Source organism: Mustela erminea, chromosome 8, assembly GCF_009829155.1.
Source record: "Mustela erminea isolate mMusErm1 chromosome 8, mMusErm1.Pri, whole genome shotgun sequence".
In the NCBI taxonomy this organism is placed as follows: Eukaryota; Metazoa; Chordata; class Mammalia; order Carnivora; family Mustelidae; genus Mustela; species Mustela erminea.
Genome location: NC_045621.1, coordinates 37,771,483 through 37,793,507, shown reverse-complemented (window position 1 = coordinate 37,793,507; position 22,025 = coordinate 37,771,483). Strand labels below are relative to the sequence as shown.

General features: G+C 38.0%; 1 protein-coding gene across 17 annotated transcripts in view; it reads left to right on the top strand.

Annotated features, from left to right (window-relative positions):
• The window catches only part of TRIP12 (thyroid hormone receptor interactor 12), a 147,421-nt gene that overhangs the window by 59,067 nt on the left and 66,329 nt on the right, over positions 1–22,025 (top strand). For 15 of the 17 annotated variants that reach the window (XM_032355070.1, XM_032355069.1, XM_032355067.1 and 12 more), the window contains 3 exons: positions 405–1,207; positions 18,456–18,561; positions 21,347–21,483. In XM_032355070.1, the coding sequence (XP_032210961.1) occupies positions 405–1,207; positions 18,456–18,561; positions 21,347–21,483 (1,046 nt within the window). The remainder of the gene's footprint in view (positions 1–404; positions 1,208–18,455; positions 18,562–21,346; positions 21,484–22,025) is intronic. The other 2 variants (XM_032355077.1, XM_032355076.1) reach the window with 1 other exon arrangement.

Below are 22,025 nucleotides of genomic sequence, written 5' to 3'. Positions count from 1 at the left end.
TTGTGAACAGGGCACCAATATTCTAGTTTCAGCTAGTTCTGAACTGCTAAGAAATTCCTTTTCTTTTAATCTTAATTCTTGTTTTGTGATTAGGAGGGTTAGTGTCAGTAATCTTTGGGCTGAAGAATTACTCTGATCTAATCAAATATTGATCTTCTAATCAAATATTTAATCATTCAAAGTCACACCTGCTTTTTTGACACCTCACCCCCCTCCCCCTTTTGAGCCATTTGAAAATTTGTGTTTATTTAGCCTGGACTTAATCAGGAAGTCTTTTGCTTTTTTTTTTGTTTTTTTTTTTTTTAAAGCACTTATTTGCTCAGATTTGAGAAGTTACTAAGTACTATACGACAGGTACAATGACGGCAGGCTGATACTAACTCTCTTCTTATCTGACCTCTCAGAAGCTGCAGTTCGTCATCTGCTGTCATAGTTCCACAACCAGAGGATCCAGACAGAGCCAATACTTCAGAAAGGCAAAAAACGGGGCAGGTGCCTAAGAAAGACAATTCTCGAGGAGTGAAACGCAGTGCTAGTCCAGACTACAACAGGACCAATTCTCCTAGCTCTGCCAAAAAACCAAAAGCACTTCAGCATACTGAATCTCCCTCTGAAACCAGTAAGCCACATAGTAAGTCAAAGAAGAGACATTTAGACCAGGAGCAACAACTGAAATCTGCACAATCGCCGTCAACAAGTAAGGCTCATACCAGAAAGAGTGGGGCCGCTGGCAGTTCACGGAGTCAGAAAAGAAAGAGGACAGAGAGTTCTTGTATAAAGAGTGGTTCTGTGTCTGAGTCAACGGGTGCCGAAGAGCGATCTGCAAAACCCACCAAGCTGGCTTCAAAATCCGCCGCCTCGGCCAAAGCTGGGTGCAGCGCCATCACTGATTCTTCCTCCGCTGCCTCGACTTCCTCCTCCTCTTCTGCTGTTGCCTCGGCCTCCTCTACTGTACCACCAGGGGCCAGACTGAAACAAGGAAAAGACCAGAACAAGGCCAGGCGTTCCCGTTCAGCGTCCAGTCCCAGTCCGAGAAGAAGTAGCAGGGAAAAGGAACAGAGTAAAACTGGTGGCTCTTCAAAATTCGATTGGGCTGCTCGTTTCAGCCCTAAAGTTAGCCTTCCTAAAACCAAACTGTCTCTTCCAGGGTCTTCTAAGTCAGAGACATCAAAACCTGGACCTTCTGGATTACAGGCCAAATTAGCAAGTAAGTATATGGAAACAACAACTTCTTTCTACTGCTTCTTCCTTTTTTTTTTTTTTTTTTAATCCCCATGAAAATTTTTCTTGCTTTGTCAAAAGTGATTATGCTTTCAGAGTAGTCAGATTTTTTTTTCTTTTTTGCAGCTTGAGGCAGTCTTCCATTTATTACTATATCTGTTTGTAACAATACATAATACTTGATACTACATTTAGTTTTAATGAGACCAGTCAGGAATGCCTTCTTATTTCTGAATGCCATTATAGTGCCTGTATCTTTACCCTTTTAGCACCTGCTACTAAGTTATTTCCTATTGTCAGAGTGGGACCTTAAGTTGGATCTTTTTCCTTAACCAGACAACAGAATTACTTCAGTTATTAGTTGCATTTGACCATGATCAGAAGTGAATGGTGGGTTTTTATTTGCCAGGGGGGCGGGGGGCGTGTTGGTATGATACATTCATGATATATGGAAATATGACCTAAAGTTTCAAAATAAATGTATCCTAGTATAGATGAAATCTATTCACATGTCATACTTTTTTTTTTTTTTTTTAAACAGTGTGGCGGTTCTTTCCTTTTTTTTTTTTTTTTTTAAGATTTTATTTATTTATTTGTCAGAGACAGAGGGAGAGAGAGCGAGTGAGCACAGGCAGAGGGAGAAGCAGGCTCCCTGCCGAGCAAGGAGCCCGATGTGGGACTCGATCCCAGAACCCTGGGATCATGACCTGAGCTGAAGACAGCTGCTTAACCAACTGAGCCACCCAGGCATCCCTCACATGTCATACTTAATGGCCTTTAAAGAGCTTAGTCTGAAGATGAACACCCCTTACGTTCCGTACACTGGGCCACGTAAATGGGAAAGAATGTTGTCCTCTTGAACGGTGGAGTAGAGCTAACATTTCAGAATAATGCGTTTCAAGCAAAGAAACTAGATGGGCAATAGGGTTCTTGAGGTACTTTCCTTTTTCTCTTTTGTTCAAAAGACTTTTTTAGGGAAGCGGCATGTTCATGTCTTTAGAATTGATTAGAGCTGGTGGTGGCCTTCTTCAGTTGCATGATTGCTATAATGCTGAAGGCCGTTCTTTTATTTTTTTCTATCTTGAGAATTCTAAAAAATACAAAGAATAATAAAGCACTTAATGTACAGTTCCAGCATGTAATTTTTGTAATATTTGTCCATCTTTTTTACTTTTTACCTTTTTTTTTTTTTTTGCCCCCATAGAACATTTTTAGATTTTGATTTTGATAGGGGCAGAATCTTTTCTTGGTTATTAAAAAATTTATATAGTGTGGTAGTATACTTGTCAAAAGTTTAACTGATAGTGAATTAGCCTAACCTACTCTTGGATCAGAGACAGTTGTTAGCTGTTTCCTTTAACCCTATTATCTATACTTCCACTTGATTCAATATTTGCTAAACTTTGGCAAGAATACTAGTAGACCCTGTGTAAATCTTGTGTTTAACCTATACCATAGGTTTATCATGAAGGTAACATCTTTTACATTGTAGAATTTTGTTCAGTTGGGTATTTTAAATATATCTTATATCTGTGTTAAAATCTTTTGAATTTGAAGGTATAGATACTGAATTAAGATTGGTACCTTGAAGTCATAAGGAAATTAAAAGCCAAGCTAAAAAGGGACCATCAGCCGTCCGTAGGACCTGCCAAGGTTTTCTTGACTATTGGGGCTCATTTATTTCTGCTTTTACACCTCTTCTTTCTGTTTTAAAATGAAGTAGAAGCATGCAAGCATATTTGTGTGTGTGTGTGTGTATCCCCAACATAGTAGCTGTGTCGCCTCCACAGGTGTCGGGCCAGGGTAAGTTTATAGGTGCTTCGGTGGGATTCCATCCTCTGTTTTCTGCCTTCCTGTGTGCTGTGCTTGCAGAGCCGACAGAGCTCCTCTCCTTAAGCTCTGATTTCCAGGATGGTCCAAGGCAGGGCAAGAGCAGGTTGTTCTTAAATGTCACGTCCTCAACTCTCCTTAGACACTTGTTTTCTTTTCTTTGGAGTCTGTTAACATAATTTTTTAGGAAAAAACCTGACACTCCCACCTCCCCCCAGTGCAGTTCCTCGGGAGTTCTGACGTGACCCCAAGGCCGTAATAAAACCAGTCGGCCTGTGAAGCTTATGCTGCATTGCACTTGGTGGCAAGTGGAGTAAAACTCAACTTGTATCATCTTCCTCATATTCACAAAATCTGTGTTGTATGGTCACGAATACTGCTTTTCCGTTCTTACTACCTCTACCCTAGTTCTTAGCTCTTAATTATAGCCCAAGGTGTTGGAACAGGAGACGGGAATGAGCATTTATTTCACATTATTTATTTTTGAGAAATACTAGGTATCTTACATATGCATTCCATTTAATGTTTTAAAAAACTGGTGTTATTAAGTTGTTAGTCATTAAGGAAATTTATTTCAGAGAGGTGGGATAACCTGCCAGGTGACATACCTCACAAACGGCAGAGTTGGAAGATGGCGGCAATGTGTAACTTGAAGCCACTGCTTCCTTCTCTTCACTGCTTACTTTTCACTCCTTCTCTGTTGAACTGTCACACCATATTTGGGTTATTAGGAGATGAAATTCAGTTTGATCCTTCTTTACTGGTATTGATTCATGTTTAGGGATGAATATTGTGTGAACCCAAGGATTTATACCATTCTACTCACTACGTATTTGCTTATTTTCAAATAAGTGAAAACCCTTCAAAACACATAGTAACGAATATTTATAAGTAACATTCTTGCCAAGTGCCTGATAACTTGTAAATCCTTTACATGGATCATGTCATTTACTCCTCATCAGCCCTTTGTGGCAGGTACTATTATTTCCATCTTACAAGTAAAGAAACTCGGGGTTAGTGGTCAGTTTGCCTCCTTAAGGTCACAGAACCAAGAAGCCATAGAGCCAGGAGTCCTTCCAGTTTTAGTATATGTGCTGCCAAAGTGAGCACTATAAAGCCAAGAGTCAAACCCAGACCTTCTTGTTCCAGAAGTCAGTCGTGAAACTGGGATGCATAGGATTGAGTAGATCAGGTGAGCTAAATCTAGGAAGGCTTCTTGAGGTCAGACAGGGCGGGGTGGATTTTAGGCATGCTTACTTAATGTATTTCTCTGGGGGAAAAGGGAGTTAATATAGGAAGCAATACCACAAAAGAGCTGAAGGTACTTGGTAATTGTACTTAAGACTGTAGGGGCAAAAGAAGGTATTTTTATGGGAATCTTTTTTGAGTTTCAAGTAATGGCATGTTGGGAATAGAAAACTTATTATAGAAGTGAAAATCCTCGGTTGGAATCCTAGTTCTCCCATTGTATCAAGTGGCGACTATGGGAAAGTTTGTAACCTTTTCCTTTTAAATGGGTATAATAGCTTATTTGAGAATAAATGATTATATGAGGACACTTAGTATAGTAGTTAGTACATGAGGTGCATTGTAGAATTTAGAACAGCAGAGATTGAGTATGCTAAGACAGAAACCATGTTCAGCAACCTTTTGAGAATGAAGGATTGATAAATCCTCTGATCAAGTTTAAGGTACAACTATTTTTAGATTTGAAAGATCTTGATTTGAAGTTGTTACTACTTTATTTTCTTTTTAAGATTTTATTTATTCATTTGACAGAGGGATCACAAGTAGGCGGAGTAGCAGGCAGAGGTAGAGGGAGAAGCCGGCTCCCCTCTGAGCAGAGAGCTCAATGCAAGGCTCGATGTGGGGTGGGGCTTGATCCCAGGACTATGACCCGAGTTGATGGCAGATGCCCAACTGGCTGAACCACCCAGGCACCCCAGAAGTTGTTATGACTTTATAGTGTTGCGAAGTTGGGCAAACCATGCAGCGTAATCCTGGATCTTACTTGTAAAATAGTAATAATAATTCATCTTTGGGAAGCATAAATAAAAGAAAGTATGTGAAAATAACTTTGTATAATTAATGTACTGACATATAATAGTGACTCTAGAGCTATTGTCATATATTTGAAGGGCTCTTTACGCATGAAGAAATGCCCGCCCTCCAGCAAGACATGGGGCATGATTAGATTCAGTGGGTAGAGGTTGACGGGCAGATTTATGATTAGTGTATCTCGTGGAACCAGAATCTGTATGTTATCCAAAAAATGGATTTGGCCACTTCGTGAGATAAAAAGCATTCCAAATTGATTGATAGTCTGTTTTCTTCAACTTCTAAGAATCAGCGAACCTATTAATTAGAATATGATATGTTTTTTCAGGTAAAGAATCACTGATGAACGGTTGCTCAGTAAAGCTTCATGGGAGATAAAAATTGTTTCCAAATTGTAGAGTAATGGTACTTCCATGATACTTCATGAAAACTCATTTCCCATAGTCAGATAACTACTGGAGGAGATTTAGGATTACATTAACACATTGAAGGCTGTGAGAAATCTTTTTTTTTTTTTTTAAAGATTTTATTTATTTATTTGACAGAGAGAGATCACAAGTAGGCAGAGAGAGAGGAAGGGAAGCAGGCTCCCTGCTGAGCAGAGAGCCTGATGTGGGACCCCTAGGACCCTGAGATCATGACCTGAGCCGAAGGCAGTGGCTTAACACACTGAGCCACCCAGGCGCCCCGGCTGTGAGAAATCTTATGGTAACTTCTGCTTAATAATATTTTACAGATTGGCGTGATCATTTTGGGAGACAGCAGTAGTCCAAGGAACCTCTGGGAAATGATAGAATACATTTAGTCATGATACTTAAGCAAGAAGACCTTTCCCAGTGTGCTTTTTTGGCAACTGTTAACAGACTGATGAGGAGTTCCTGGTCAGGAATTAGGGCTGGCAGGAGAACTGGCGAAACCGCTACTTTTGAGATGTATTTCCTAAAGCCCTATGGCTTGCCAGCTGCAACTGATCAAAATAGCTCTATGACCGAGGTTACACTCTATCAGTTGATAGAAGTTTTGAGAATACCCTAGAGGGGATAGTGTTATGTGACAATTCTTACTTTATTTTTTTAATAATCTTTTTAAAAAAAATTTTTATGTGACAATTTTTAATATGCATTTAAGAAATTATTCTTGCTTTGTGTTTAGCATAAGTAAACAGACATTTTCAGAAATTTGTATAGCATAAATGTAAAAGCAGTCCAGCAGTATAATGATACAAGTGAGTTTTGAAAATATTTTTATATTTTAATATATTTTAAAATGTTCTTATAATTCATATGGCTTCAAGGTCTAATTTGCTAATCTGACTTAAAAGTAAGCTAATCTTGAAGTAGTATGACTTTCAGAGTATGTAGTGTCTGAATAGTAGAAGGTGATGGATGACATAGAAATACAAGAAAGTTTGTGATCAAAATCGGGGCCTTTATGGAATTCTATTTCTAGTCTGATGTGTCTATTTATAGATCTGGTCTCCTCTCATTATTTAAGTGGACATCATGCACACATTATTAATAACCTAGTCAGCAGTACTTACCAGCTTGTTTCCAGCTTGAGTTTCATGCTCTTCTGGTGACTTGAATGCAGCCTGTGGCCATTATTAGAACTAGACAAGAATCAGGCAGATGCAGAATTCTGGGAAGGTATTTCGACTGAGATTAGGCCTCTATCATTAATCTAAGACAGAGACCTGTTTCTTTGCATCCCTAGCATGGTGGGAAGAAATAACGATGTGTTGAGCAGGAGAGAATTTAAGAGTTTAAAATCTTGATTTCACGTAGAGTCTTAAAGGGTCATCTAAATAATTAAATTACCTTTCACCTCATGAGGTGTTGGCTGAGGAGCTTAAAGGGAAAAGGATTGAGTGTTGAGAGTTCTCTGCATTGTAAGACAGCTGTGAAAATAATTAGCAGCTTAAAGCTCTAATTTAATATGTAAGTGGTTTGAAAAATTACTGATTCCTAATAATTTTGAGGCTTTAAAAATTAAGTTAGGAAAGTGAGTTGCCAAATTAAAAAAAGAACAGTGAATGGAAACAAGTATCATCAGCCAAAGAGTTAAGAAGGCTTTGTTGTTGTTTTTTTAAAGTTTTCACATTTTTATTTTTATTTTTTATTTATTTTTTTTTTTTAAAGATTTTTTATTTTATTTATTTGTCATAGAGAGAGAAGCGAGAGCAAGCACAGGCAGAGAGAGTGGCAGGCAGAGGCAGAGGGAGAAGCAGGCTCCCTGCCAAGCAAGGAGCCCGATGTGGGACTCGATCCCAGGACGCTGGGATCATGACCTGAGCCGAAGGCAGCCGCTTGACCAACTGAGCCACCCAGGCGTCCCACACATTTTTATTTTTTAAAGATTTAGTTACTTTAGAGCTCGTGCAGTGGGTGGGGAGAGAGAGAAAGAAGCAGACCCCACTGAGCATGGAGCCCAATGTGGGGCTTGATGTCATGGATCTGAGCTAAAATCAAATCCGAGTCTCAACCAACTGAACTATTCAAGCATCCCAAAGAAAGCTTTTATTTTCCATTGCCAATTTTAAATTATCATGGCATGTATTTTTGTATACCAGTTCAGAATAAGAATTAATTTAGCCAAATTATATTTTACTAAAGTTACATATAAGTTTTAAAAAACAGCAGTCTTTTCCACCATGTTGCTGTTCCCCAGGTCTGGTTATTTTGGTATTTATTTCCATGTATATAGAGCGTGTGCTTGTATGTTTATTGACTATCGCCTGCCTTTTATGAAGGAGTCACCGCACCTCTGTACCCACCAAGCATGTACTGTATACACTTCCCCTTTGCCCAGGCATGATCAATGCCCACCCAATGTGTGTATGGACACACAAATGCCATTTACAGAGTCATGTCGGAAGGATTCTTTGCTCACATGTTTTTGTTTTTGTTTTTCTTGATTTAAATAATTACTTTGTTGATGTTTTTCTCTGTGAACCCATTACTCCAAACTCTATTACTGTCTAAATTCTTTCTCAAGCTGTCTACTTGGCTTTTGTTAAATAGTCCTGAGGAAATAAGGCCTATGGATGGCTGCTCATTTATGCCTGCTTCACAGCTTTTATTTATAGAGCCTGGGCATTTTCTTCAGTCTTTTGTTTAGCTTTCTGTTTCCAGATCCGCATTGTCTTTCCCAGTTCACTGTTTTGTTTTGATGGAATATATCTTCTTCCGCTTGCTTTCTATGAAAAACCGCTTATGAGATTTTTAAAAGCCTTTTCATTATTTTCAGATTTTGACTGTCTGAAAATACACAACCTTGGTACTTGTTTGATTGGATATAGAGTGCTGGGTTCTTAAAAATTTTGAAGAGTCATCTTATTTTTAAGCTTTCATTAACTAGAGACATTCTGATTCCTGATCTGTTGTATGTATAATCCATTCTTCTAGACGCTTGTAGATCTTTACCTCCATTATTTAGACATGTCATGGTATTGCCACAGCTGTGAGTTTGGTCTCATTTCTTGTTAGGGTAACCAACAGTCCTGGTTTCCCTTGGGTCTGAGGCATTCACCCAGACTCAGGACTCAGCCTTAAAACCGTGGTTAGAAGCAAGCCGACCAGGACAGTTGTTCACTGTATGCTTGTTTCTTTTCTCTTTCATTACTTTGGATGATTGTCCTCTTGGAAAGTTCTGATGTTTTCATTCTGGCTTTGCTTTTTTCTTCTACTTTCTGGTAGATTGCTTCAACTTCTTTCAACCTTTCTATTGATTTTTTTTTTTTTTCTTTTTTTCTGTTGGCTCTCTTGTTTTTAATTTCAAGAGGTTGTTTCGTTCTTACTTCGTTTATATTATGTATACATTTCTTTTTTTGACGACCTTAATGGTGAGTTTTCTTACACAGTTCTCATGAGGTTTTTGCTGGGGGGCGGGAGGTTGATTTGGTTTCGATTTTCATATTGGGAATTTTCCTCAGGTTTTGGTATTTCCTGGTGGTTTTCTCATACTCAGATTTTTGGTCCACCAACACTTAATTTGTAAGCTCTGAGCACATAGAGGAGATTTCACTGAAATCCATTCTCTAGTGATCTCTTTGGGCTAGTCATTACAAAACCTGTCATTATTTTTAGATCTTTTTCTTTGGTGCAATTCCACAGAGAAGATCTATTCACACTCCTGCCAGAGGTAAAAGCCAAACTGACCAAAGTCTGGGGGTTGAGCAGGAAAAAAGGCCTAGGAAAGAGGCCCTCTGTCATTTTATCTGTCTGTTCATACTTGATCCCTCCTCCTCCTCTCTCATTTTGCTATGGCACACCTAGATATAGCTGTGTGCTTTAATTGAGAATTTCTTTATTTTATACTTTGTTCAGAATAGAAGTCTTGTGTTTTGCTGGGTCAGCAGTGAGACAGATACCCAGCTGTGCAAGTGGGGGAGGGGAGCTGGGGATCTGACTGCGTCATAAACAGCCTATCAACCAGTCCTCAGTTTTATTTCAGAGTCATCCCAGAGGTACCTGGTACCATCAATTCCTGAACTTTGAAGGATTCTGAGTGTCATTCTCTTTAGTAATTTATCTTAGTTTTCTGGAATTTGTAGCACTGGGATTTCTGCTTCCCATCTTGTAAAATTGTGTTGTGATAGTAATCTCTTCCGTTCTTCTCATCTTTGTGGATTTATGCCTCAGATTCTTTTAATGCTGGTTTAGTGGAGTTTCTGGAGAGGACAGAAATGAATATGTGTGTCCAATTATCTGTCTTTAACTAGAAGGCACACACTTTGTCATGTATATGCACATATTTCTTCAAAAGTTGGCGCTTGCTCTCCATAACAGTAGAGGGCCTGTTGTAAGCCACACTCTGTGCTAGACATGTAACACACACTAAATTTTATCCTCATGACAACAGGATGAGGTAATATCCCTGTTTTAGGTCTGTTTAGGTAGAAACCAAAGTGCTTTATTTGCTTAACACTAGACCTTTTTCTTTTCAAAAGAACTGTGAGTTCTATCATTTGAATGGCTGTGAATGGACGTATCCTAATTTATCTCATTCTCAATAAATGGGCATTTACTTTGTTCTGAATTGTTTTTATTGACTAGAGCTTTGTAATTTACATCATTATCTCCTTGTTAGGTTTCTGGTTATGTTCTTTTAAAATATTGATGTATATTTTGAAATTGCCTGCAGAAGTATATGAATTTACATTCCCACTAGTAATGTAAAATGCCGGTCTGTTCATATACTTATTAGCCAAAACTGTATTCCTGCAGTTTTTATTACCATACTGCTGTTTGCTTAACCATTCCCTATGATTGGACATTTAGCTCTTTTCCAGTATCTCATTATTGAAAGTAATGCTTAGATGAATATCTTTGTACATTTCTAATGTGTTTAATTTATATTGCCAGATCAGTGCATGAAATTGCTCTGCATTGGCTAGAAAATAAAAACTTGGCTTAAAAAATCCCATTTGGGATTTACCTTACTGTCATCTACACATTTTTTTGTTACTGAATGATTTAAAAATAAACATCTGTGATCCCTCTTTATATGCTAGGTTACTTTCCATTTTGTGAATTTATTTTGGCAGAGTAACTATTAATAAGGAGGTATATACTGAAAGTAGGTACACAGCAGCCCCAAGTTTTACCAGGTTCTCATGATTCTGTTTTGGCTGAAGGAATCAAGATTAAGTTACTGAAAATATTCCCACTGTTAATTAATTCTTTTTATTGGGTCTACTTTGTCTTGTGGCAGAGTGTCCCCATTGCATGATTCTAAATTGAACTCTTCATGTGTGATAGTACTCAGTTATTTGGTGCATTTTTTCCCTTTTATGAAGAACAAACAAGTCATTCTGAATACCTTTTGAAACAGACTCAGCATGTAAATAAATGGATAATTGATAGCTTTTTATCTTTTATTTCTGTTTATTTATTTTAAAGATTTTACTTACTGAGAGAGTGTGACCAGGACAGAGCAGAAGCGCGGGGGTCGGGGGTGGTCAGAGGGAGAGGGACGAGCAGACTCCCCGTGGAGCATGGAATCAGATCCCTGGACTCTGGAATCATTACCTGAACTAAAGGCAGATGCTTACTGACCGACTGAGCTACCAGGGTGTCCCATTTGATAGCTTTTTAAAATTTGTAAACAAATTGGGAATTTGCATTTCAACTCAGTCCTCCCCCCAAAAACCAGTCCTAATCATCCTCTGATACCTTTAAATGTAAATGAATTGTAGCAGTTTTGAATACCGTTATTTAAAGTAACTGGTTGGTGTACCTTAGTCATTGGTTTGTCTACTGTACCATTTTAAAAAGGAGAAGTATTTGTTATCTGCGGGAGTTTAGCAGAAATTGTCACAAAAAAAATCAAGATAACTAGTTCTAGAAAAATTAGTACTTGAAAATGAGATATTGTTTAGCTTAGGTCTTATTTTCTTCCTAAAATACAAGGAATTTTGTTTGTATTTTGTTTTGGACAAGTTTTTTTTTTGTTGTTGTTTTATTTTTTAATTTTTAACTGGTTTTTGAAACTTGGTGAGTCCATATATACTGTTCTTCCTTTTTCTTTTCAAAGTCCAGCTCAATAATTACCAATTTTTTTTAAAGGTCCATGTAGTATTTTAAGTTTTCCTATCACATACAGTTTTTATTACATTTTCTTTCTTTTTTTTTTAACAACTCCCTAAAATGTAAAAACCATTCTTAGCTAGTGGGATGTACAAAAGCAAGTTGCCAGTTGGAATTTGGCCCACAAGCTGCAGTTGTCAACGCCTACCTTAGAAACAGAAGTTTTAATATAATTGTATATTATATAAGATATATATTATATGATAACGTATTATCTGATAAGTGTCATATACACACATAAATACCGGTCAGTTCATAGGACTGGTAAAGCCAATGGATTGGCTAGCTTCAGGTTTGAGTTGGTCCAGGAGCTCAAAAAGGTGACACTGACAGTCCCAGACCTATGTTATGACTCTCAACACCTTCCTCTCTCCTCCCCAAAGATGCTATCCAATCATTTATGTATTAAATTTTAAGGAAGTTCCTGATATCTTTGGAGCAAATGCCTATCCTTGAGCAAATCACTCTTTTGGAGGCAAGGTTGTAACTGACTATGATGGAAAGAGTCTGGCCCGTTTGAGTCCCACTCCTATAATGGGAGTGTACTGTGAATGGTACTTCATCAGTATCACACAAAGAAAGGAGTAGGAGAGAGTTCTCAAAAGGATTTTTTTTAAAAAACCAGAAAGGGTGTATAGAACAGGGTTTCTGGGTATTATACAGTAATACAGTAGATGTCTACTTGATGATATTTATTTGTTAATTTATTTTAAAAGATTTTATTATTAGAGAGAAAGCACAAGAGAGCATAAAAGGGGAGGAGAGGGAGAAGCGGGCCCCCTGTTTACATGGGTCTTGATCCCAGGGCCCTGGGATCATGACCTGAGCTGAAGGCAGATGCTTAACTGACTGAGCCACCCAGGAGCCCCTACTTGATCATTTTTAAAGGTTGCTTTGAAATGAATATGTAAGTTGGAAAACAAAAACATTCATATAGTTGAATTCAGTCATTATTCACTGAATAAAAGTGTTAGGTCAATCTCTTCCGCATCTCACTTGACTTTCAAACAACCTTACCAATAAATTGACATTTAGATTTATTTTCACTATATAACATAAGGACTCTTTAAGAAACTAGAATGTTTAATTATATATAGCATAGTTAAATTATTTTATCATGGAGGGCTGTATTTTTATTTGGGACTATGTGGATATATCATATCAAAGATTAGCATCCTCATTTAATTCGTGAAAGAATTAAAAATAGAATAAAAGCCTGGCTGTGAATATGTATTATCAATTTATTCTTACTTTTAAAGTAACTTAGTGGAATTAATAGTGAAAACCGTATCTTTCTAGAATTGATATTGTCCTACCTCTGGTTACTCTTTTGCTGAGGTAGGCAGATCATGTTACTAATGCTCATTCTTGCTGCAAATTACAAAATGAGAGTCATTTCACAGTAATGTAATGCAAAGAGTAACACATTTAAAAATTTGAAGTAGGGAAGAAAAATCACTATAAGTAGCACCACAATCATACCTATCTTTGTATTAGTTAAGAAAATAGTTTCTAAGACCCTCAGTTGTTCATTCTTTTCAGATGTTATATTTTAGAAATCCGAGCTTAGAGATTATGCTGAGTGAAATAAATCAAGCAGAGAGAGTCAATTATCATATGGTTGCACTTTTTTGTGGAGCATAACAAATAACATGGAGGACATGGGGAAATGGAGAGGAGGGAGTTGAGGGAAATTGGAAGGGGAGGTGAACCATGAGAGACTATGGACTCTGAAAAACAACCTGAGGGTTTTGAAGGCAGGGGGAGTATCAAGGAGGGCACGTATTGCATGGAGCACTGGGTGTGGTGCAAAAACAATGAATTCTGTTAATGCTGAATAGAAAAAAAAAAAAACTGAAACTAAATGTTAAAAAAAAATTCGAGCTTATAAGTGGATACATAACGGATTTAGTTATTTCACATTTTGTATGTCCTAACTTTGTAAAAGAACTAATGTTTTCATAAAAGATGAATCCCTGAACTTGGAGCAAGTTAGTTGTGGGTTAGGAACACTTGTTTCAAGAAAAGGAAAAAAAGGTAAGACATAGATACGCTGTAGAGGAGCAAAACAATTCAGACTTTTAAGAGAATAGCACTAACTTCCAGTTTCACTTTTATCCACAGGAATAAAGACGATCAGAATATATTTATAGGAACAAGAGCATATATTCTTTTTTTTTTTTTTTAAGATTCTTATTTATTTATTTGACAGAGAAATCACAAGTAGGCAGAGAGGCAGACAGAGAGAGGAGGGGAATCAGGCTCGCCGCCAAGCAGAGAGCCCAATGCTGGGCTCAATCCCAGGACCCTGGGATCATGACCTGAGCCGAAGGCAGAGGCTTTAACCCACTGAGCCACGCAGGCGCCCCAAGAGCATATATTCTTTCATACCAAAATAATGTCAAGAGCTTTGGTGAAAGTATGTCTACATTTATACCTGGCTTGATTACACATTGGACATTAGTATATTAATCTGACCAGTGCTATTCTGGATGCTTCTCAGAGTGGCCTCATAAAAACAAATGATAAATGCAGTTTTTGCTACATTAATGCCTCTGTGTGTGCGTGGACGCGCATATATGCCTGCGTTCTCCTGCACGTGAACTTTAATTCATTTTCAGTGAGGTTGTTGGTTTCTACTTACATTGTTTCCTCTTTCATTGAAATAACCCTTACTTGACCAGTAGAATGGGAGGAGATACATTCTGATTCTACAAAACTACAGTGTTTTTACATGAAGTTTTAACATTTTCTAATTGAACTTGTAAGGCCCAGTTTAAACTTTGGCCATAAGTATATTGATAATGTAGTAGCCCCTGTTCTGCTTTAAAATAAACTGAAGAATTGTGTGGTTTGTCTGGGGTATGTACCTTTAAGCAAGTCAGTTAATAGTTTTATGTCTGAAAAATAAGAATTATCATAACTTTGTATCTGGAAGTGCTTTTGAAAACTAGAACCAGTCTAGGGCGCCTGGGTGGCTCAGTGGGTTAAGCCGCTGCCTTCGGCTCAGGTCATGATCTCAGGGTCCTGGGATCGAGTCCCGCATCGGGCTCTCTGCTCAGCAGGGAGCCTGCTTCCTCCTCTCTCTCTCTCTGCCTACTTGTAATCTCTCTCTGTCAAATAAATAAATAAAATCTTTAAAAAAAAAAAAAAAAAAAAAAAAAAAAAAGAAAACTAGAACCAGTCTAAAATCGTGAATACAGTATGTTCTGGCATCGGCAGCTGAACGGCCAAAAGAAGGTTAACCTCGCCCCATTCTCTAGGCAGAGCTTGCTCCCAGAAAGTTTGACATTTGTAATCTCCTAAAGAATGTTTTAGACTTTGGAAGAATGTATTGAGTTCTTCCAACGTTTGACTTGACTTAGAAATACTGATAAGTTAGTAATTACCAGTCTTTACCACATGTTTGGTATTTCCCTGTTCCAGTTTTTGGAGCAGATATACATGTAAAAGAGCTAGTTTTATCTTCCATTCTTGCTTCAGGTAGTGTTACAAATAGGGAAACCTGTTTTCCACTATAGAACATGACATGTAGAAGCTCCTTTATCATGGGATTGCCTTTCAGGAAACAAAATATTTGGGCTTATGTCTCCTAGTTTATCAAGCTAATTGGAGTCGTGTCAGATAGATACTCTGCTAATCATTTTACATTGCAGCGTGATTATAATGGCAGTTAAAAATATTTTTAATCTACTTTGTTGTTTTGGTTCTCCTTGGTCCTGCTTTTTGTTTATTTTTTAAGATTTACTTAATTATTCCAGAGAGAGAGTACAGTGGGGTGGGGTGGAGGGAGAGAGGGAGAGTCTCTAGCATTGAGTGCAGAGCCCAATGTGGGGCTCGATCTCCAGACCCTGAGATCACTGCCTGAGCTGAAACAACGAGCTGGACTCCTACTTGACTGTGCCACCCAGGTGCCCTCTACTTTTCCGTATTTTATTTAGGATATTTCTCTTAAGTTTTAACACCAACAGTAGACAGAGACTGTAGCACATCCATTCAAAGGAATACTTCTCCACGCTAGAAAGGAATGGACTGTGAATCTCTGCAGCAACATGAAATCTCCAGAACACTGTATGACTCCCATTCGTATGAAATTCTAGAAGAGGCAAGAACGACAGACAGATGAGTGATTTCCAGAGGCATGAAGTGTGGGTGAGGGGATCAACTGTGAGGGGCACGAAGTGATGGCAGTGGTCCTGACCTGATTGTGGTGATGTTGGTTATACGGGTCAGTATATTTGTTCAAGTCCATATTGAGCCTCATATATTTAAAGTAAGTATATTTTATCATAAGGAAATGACCTCTGAATGAAATTGTTTTATTTATTTATTTTTTAAAGATTTTATTTATTTATTAGAGAGAGCATGAAAGGGGAGGTCAGAGGGAGAAGCAGACTCCCCATGGAGCTGGGAGCCCGATATGGGACTCGATCCCAGGACTCAAGGATCATGACCCGAGCCAAAGGCACTCGCTTAACCAGCTGAGCCACCCAGGCGCCCCTTGAATGAAATTGTTATAAAGAAAGTTAAATACTGAAGTATAAAATAGTATATGAGTAGTGAAAGGATAGAAGTTTGGTCAAAATGTATACTGTCCCCTAATAAGTAGTATGGCAGGAGCCCACAGTATGTTTAGTTATTCTATTTTGAATGTCACTGAATAAGTATAAACATTTTTGCTAGTGTCCAATACCGTGTCATGGTATATGTGAAGACATTTAGCTGAGTGTCACATAAACTAATATTCGTGACAACAATACAGGGGTTTTTAAAGTGCTTTATAGGTGAGAACATTGTCGAGTGTTTTAATGTAACATGCACTCACGGTTTTTTCTATGAATTGTTTTTAAAGCTATTCTAACTTTGTTGAACAGTTCAAATAGGTAAGTATAATTTAATGTTTTCTGGAACATAATTTAAAATAACTTCAGAATTCTTCAGATACTAAAAAATAGTGATGCCAATTGGTTGAACATATTAAGCTAGTCCTATAATCTGTCTACATGCCATGTTTATCTTTCAGGTGACAGGATGTATATGTGTCCAGACAAAGATAAAATCACGTGGGGTATTGGGCATTGATTTGGGATCACATTAAGTAATTCTGGTGATAAACTGCGTAGTAAATCAATCTAAAAGCAAAATTGAAATTTAAGAAACCCTTAGGCCGATATCTCTCCCCCTTAAAGTTTCATTTTTGTTCCTTTTATGCCTTTTGAGGAGTCTAGATAAACCTTTCCCAAAATTTACTTTGTGGGGGTTGGGGGAAGGCTGGAAGGTGTGGTTCAGATTTCTGAATGGTAATGCCTGTCTGCAGATTTTTGTCTTATAAAGAAGCTATAAACTGTAAGCTTCTGTTTGGTATTTAAAGAGTCCTTAACAGTGTGTTTTTCACTTAGCAGCTTCCATTATGTATATAGGATATAGGGACCATCCCAAGTTGAATGAACTTAAGTTTAAAATTTATTGTCTAAAGGATCATGAAGATGTCTAGAATCTTTTTTTACCACCTCTTACCCATACCCTTTACTGGTGTTTTTAACAAAATCAAGAGTAAGGAATTTCTTTTATTTTGCTTTGAAGCAGTAGAATGGTCAAAAGTTAAAAGTTCTCTGGACAGAGAGCACCTGGGTGGCTCAGTAGGTTAAATGTCTGCCTTTGGCTTAGGTCGTGATCTCAGGGTCCTCAGATCAAGCCCCGCTTTGGGCTCCCTGTGCATCGTATCGGGTGTCTGTCTGCTTCTCCCTTTCCCATTGCTGCAACCCATCCCTCCCATTTGTCCTCTCTCAAAGAAATAAAATCTTTAAAAACAAAGTTCCTGGGTGTGGGGTAACAAGTGACCCGGAGAATTGTTACTACTGTGTAATTAGTGTCTGATTAAGGAAACGCTCACATTTTAAGGTGACGCTGTAGTTCTGGAAATAAGCTTTTTCACTTGGACACCTTTCACTGTTGGAAGTCTTTGTGTAGCTAGAACACACCACCCAGTATATTATCATGTACAGTAACATTGTTTGGGCGAGTGGTAGGGTGAATGATGGTTGATGGCCTCCGCATTGTTTATGAAATAGTAATAGACTTAATTGCTGTACCTTTTTAGAGTGTTAATCCTATGAAGAAACTGGTTTTAGCTTCCAGAATAACATGTAAGGTGTGCTTTTATGGCTTTTTCCCTTAATTATTCAGTTATCTGTACATTGGACATTCTCATAACCTTCACCTCAAGTATGTTTTCCTTGTTGATGGGGTGGTGTGAAGAAAAGAAAGCATTTTGTTCTTTCATAGTCTTACTTGATGAATTTTATATAAACTAGATAAAAGAGACAGCTTAAAGACAATGTTAATATGCTAATGAATGAAAATGAAAAATGGAACATTTGTTAAATTTAGTAAGATCCTGAAATATATAGTAAATTTAAAAAAAAGTCTTGGCTTTATTAGTGGAGGAGTAGAGATGATAGGAATGGTTAAAGGGCATGTATGAGAAGAGGACGACTGTCCTTCACAGTGTGGGATAGTTCGAGTCAAGGTTGAACCCAGGTGGGGTTTGCCAAGTTTATCATGACGGGGAACTCCGAGTTCCATATTAACCTTGCCAGGGTGGATTGGGTAAGTAAAGGCACACTGCGACAGAAATCTAGCAGAGTGCTAGAGAGCCCGTGGAAGATGCAATGGATTTTTGACCTGAAGAACTGTGTAATTTTTACTTTATGATAATTTCTTTTTAAAAAAATGCACTTTTGCATTTCACGTGTATAGGTTTAAGAAAATCTACCAAGAAGCGCAGTGAATCCCCACCTGCTGAGCTCCCCAGTTTGAGGCGGAGCACACGCCAAAAGACCACGGGCTCCTGTGCTAGTGCCAGGTAACACATTGGTTTTTCCAGTTTACGAGCCAGTTTGTTATCTTCTATTCAGCTTTCATTAGAATCCTTACCTTTCTGAGTTTTCAAAAATTACTGAAATTTTCACTTGAAAATTGAGTAGTAAAGAAACTTACCAATATAATTGAATTCTTCCCCAGTGTTGATGTACATGTTTTTGATAAGTATTAATCATGCAGTTTTTTGATAACACTCTTACCCTCTACCATTTCCTCTGTTGCTATGTTATTTTCACAGAGTTACTGCCAGCTATTGGACATTTCATTGTTTTCAGAGTTCCAGTTGGCCAGTAAATCTCTAATGAGCATCTTAATGGAGATTGGGGTTATTTTTCAGAGGTAGCTAAATTTCCCAATAGTGTGATTAATGGACCAAAAGGGATGCCTGTTTTAATGGTTGTAATATTGCCTAATTAGTTTCTCAGAGTGTTGGCATCACTTGAGTTTAATGGATCAGGGGGAGAGATGTACTTCATTTTCATTTTGTATTACAACACCTACCCCTTGCAGAGGAATGTGGGTGTCATGTGTCTGCTTTCATGTCTTCAGTTCCCATTTTCCCAGTTGCTGGTTTGGATCTCATTTTCAGAAAACCAACTACCTTTGATATGATACAGTGTGTTATTTCACATTCTTTTATTAACTGATTGAGAATCTTTGGTCAACATTTTTTTTTCTTAATAATTTCCTCACCTTTTCACGCATGGTCAGTTGCTCAAATGCCTTTGTGCAGCTAGTTATTGGCAGCTGCGTTGGACTTACTCCTCTTTTATATGTAGTTTGTTCTTCTAAATGTGCCCAGATAACAGTGATGAGGGCAAATGGTTTCAGTTTGCCTTTTCCCTACTCTAACTCAGGTGAACTGGAAGGTTTTAACTCTTCTGTTGTTTCTCTAAGATGAGCCACAATGACCTCTCTTGGTGACAAATATGGTAGTGGCACAAGGAAACAGAGTAACTAATTGCAGGTCATAAGAAAAGGACTCGTGGCACTTAAATCTCTACTTTTTCAGTTATTTTCTGGTTCTATCTGGATTGTTTAAAATGCCGTTTAAAATATCTGGAGTTAGTAGAGGCGCCTGAGTGGCTCAGTGGGTTAAAGCCTCTGCCTTCGGCTCAGGTCATGATCCCAGGGTCCTGGGATCGAGCCCCACATCGGGCTCCTTGCTCAAGCAGGGAGCCTGCTTCCTCCGTTCTCTCTGCCTGCCTTTCTGCTACTTGTGACCTCTGTCAAATAAATAAATTTTTTAAAAAATCTTAAAAAAATAAAAATAAAATATCTGGATTAGTATACCTGTTTGCTTCTGTGGGTTCTTGGCAATAATTATATGAGAACCCTGAGAGCCAAAAATTTGGGGCTAGATTTTTGAATGTGGCTTCCCCAGAGTTGATAATCTGAGATATAAACCAAATTAACTGGGGTTGAAATTAATTTTAAGTTGATGCAAAGTCAGGTAATCTAGTGTCCCATGGTTGTCTGCTGCCTGCCGCCTTCCTCCTCATGACCACTGTGTTAGCATACGTGAAATTACTTACAGTTTACATGGTTATTCTGTATACCAGCTATTAGCCGCCTGCCAGAAATGCTCTTTATCTCAAAATTTTCTGTATTAGTGGCAATTTGTCTTAACTTTAGTGCTTTTCCAGCCTGCTGCAGCCGTGTCTTCATCTCTCTTTAGACTAATACTCCTTGAGGACATCAAACTGTGGAGCACAGTGTGTGTCACATGGGTTATGCAAATTGAATGTTAAGTAGATGAATTAATTTGAAGCCCACTAATTTGTAGCTTGGTAAATTGGGTCTGGAGTGAGCTGTTTCCGTAGAAGAAAAGATTGGCTAAACAAATCCCTATTTAGGGAGGATTTTTTACTACTTGGAAGAACAGACTCTTCTAGTACTCTCTGGTAATTCAGAGCCTTCATTTATGTGTTACTTATGCCTGTTGCTTCCTCATTGTTTTCTGGCCAGCGTCTAGTTCCACTGCAGTTTGACTTTGGTCTAAAACATTTCCTTAGTAGTGTGTTTTTCATTTCCTAATTTGGAGGCCTGCTATTTAAACAATACCAAGTTACAATAATTTGGGGAAATCTTCTGTTTTTACCTGATTTGCTTACTGATTTCTTTATTAAAATAGAAAAGCTCATCATCAGTAAAATGTAATCTGCTTTGTGAGAAATAACTGATCATTATTCTTTCCATATTACACTGTGCCTCAGTCCTAAACCAGTTTCTTCCTCAGTGTAATCTCTATGTGTTTATAAATGTTAAATCTTTAATTTTTTATTCTAAAGGACGGATCTCTTGTTCATTGTTAGGGTAGTTCTTTTTTTGTTTATTTAAGTTATCTGGAATTTAAGTGATAATTTCTCACATCTTTTTCTCTTCTTCCCCCCTCCCCCTGCATTGTCAAGCGTCGCTTGTATATTGATCCACTATTTAGCCTGGAAGTGGGGATCTGTTTTAAGTGAGTTGAATTCTTTCAGTAGGAGTCACTTTTCCATTTAATTGAAGTGCTGAAAAATCATTTCTGCCTTGTAAAGATGACAACAGCTCATAGCACCACAAAAGCATGTATTGTGAATGCAGTGTAACTTGGAAGAATTTTAAATATACAAAGTCTTGGTTGTTACCCATAATGATTTTTTGCAACAATTTCTATGGAAAAAGAAGAAACTGGCTTTGTGCTCCATGCATTGGAGCTTTGTGCTGCATGGACATTGCTCCTGGTCACTGGTAGTGCTGCCTGTGATGGCATCTTTCTGTTGCAGTCGGCGAGGCTCTGGCCTGGGCAAAAGAGGAGCAGCTGAAGCTCGTCGACAGGAGAAAATGGCGGACCCTGAAAGCAGCCAGGAGACCGTGAATTCTTCAGCTGCACGGACAGATGAAACTCCCCAAGGAGCCGCAGGTAGATTGGCATGTCTTAGCCCTAAAATGCATTTATGTATCTTAATGATTTGTTGAGAGAGAAATTACCTTGCAGGCATAGCCGTTATAAGACAAGAGAGGAGACAGAGATATACTTGATATTACCATCAGATAAACGTGTTCTCCTTTGTTTTACTTTATAGGTTTGGTTTTTGATGAGTTGGATTCATTCGGTTTTCTTTTTTAATTCTTTTCCAAGTCCAAGTTTGTACTAACTACATTCAGAGGGATTTTAGGAAATAACGTCACTTTCTGTGAAGGTTCTTCTGTATCAGTGCTGATATACAGTAGTTGCACAATGAAAATTTAAGTTCGTAATAAGAAAGTAAGGATATGGCTTATTGCTTCTTCATACATGTGTAAGTTTTAATGGAGAATGTTGTAACCCCTAAAAAGTAGTAAGTGTTCTGCTCAAAAGGAACTCTAAGAATGCCATTTATGTTTTTATGGGCTTACTTTTATTCTACTTGATATTTTAGCACAACAAAAATAAGGCTGCTCCCCCACTCATTTCAGCTTTAA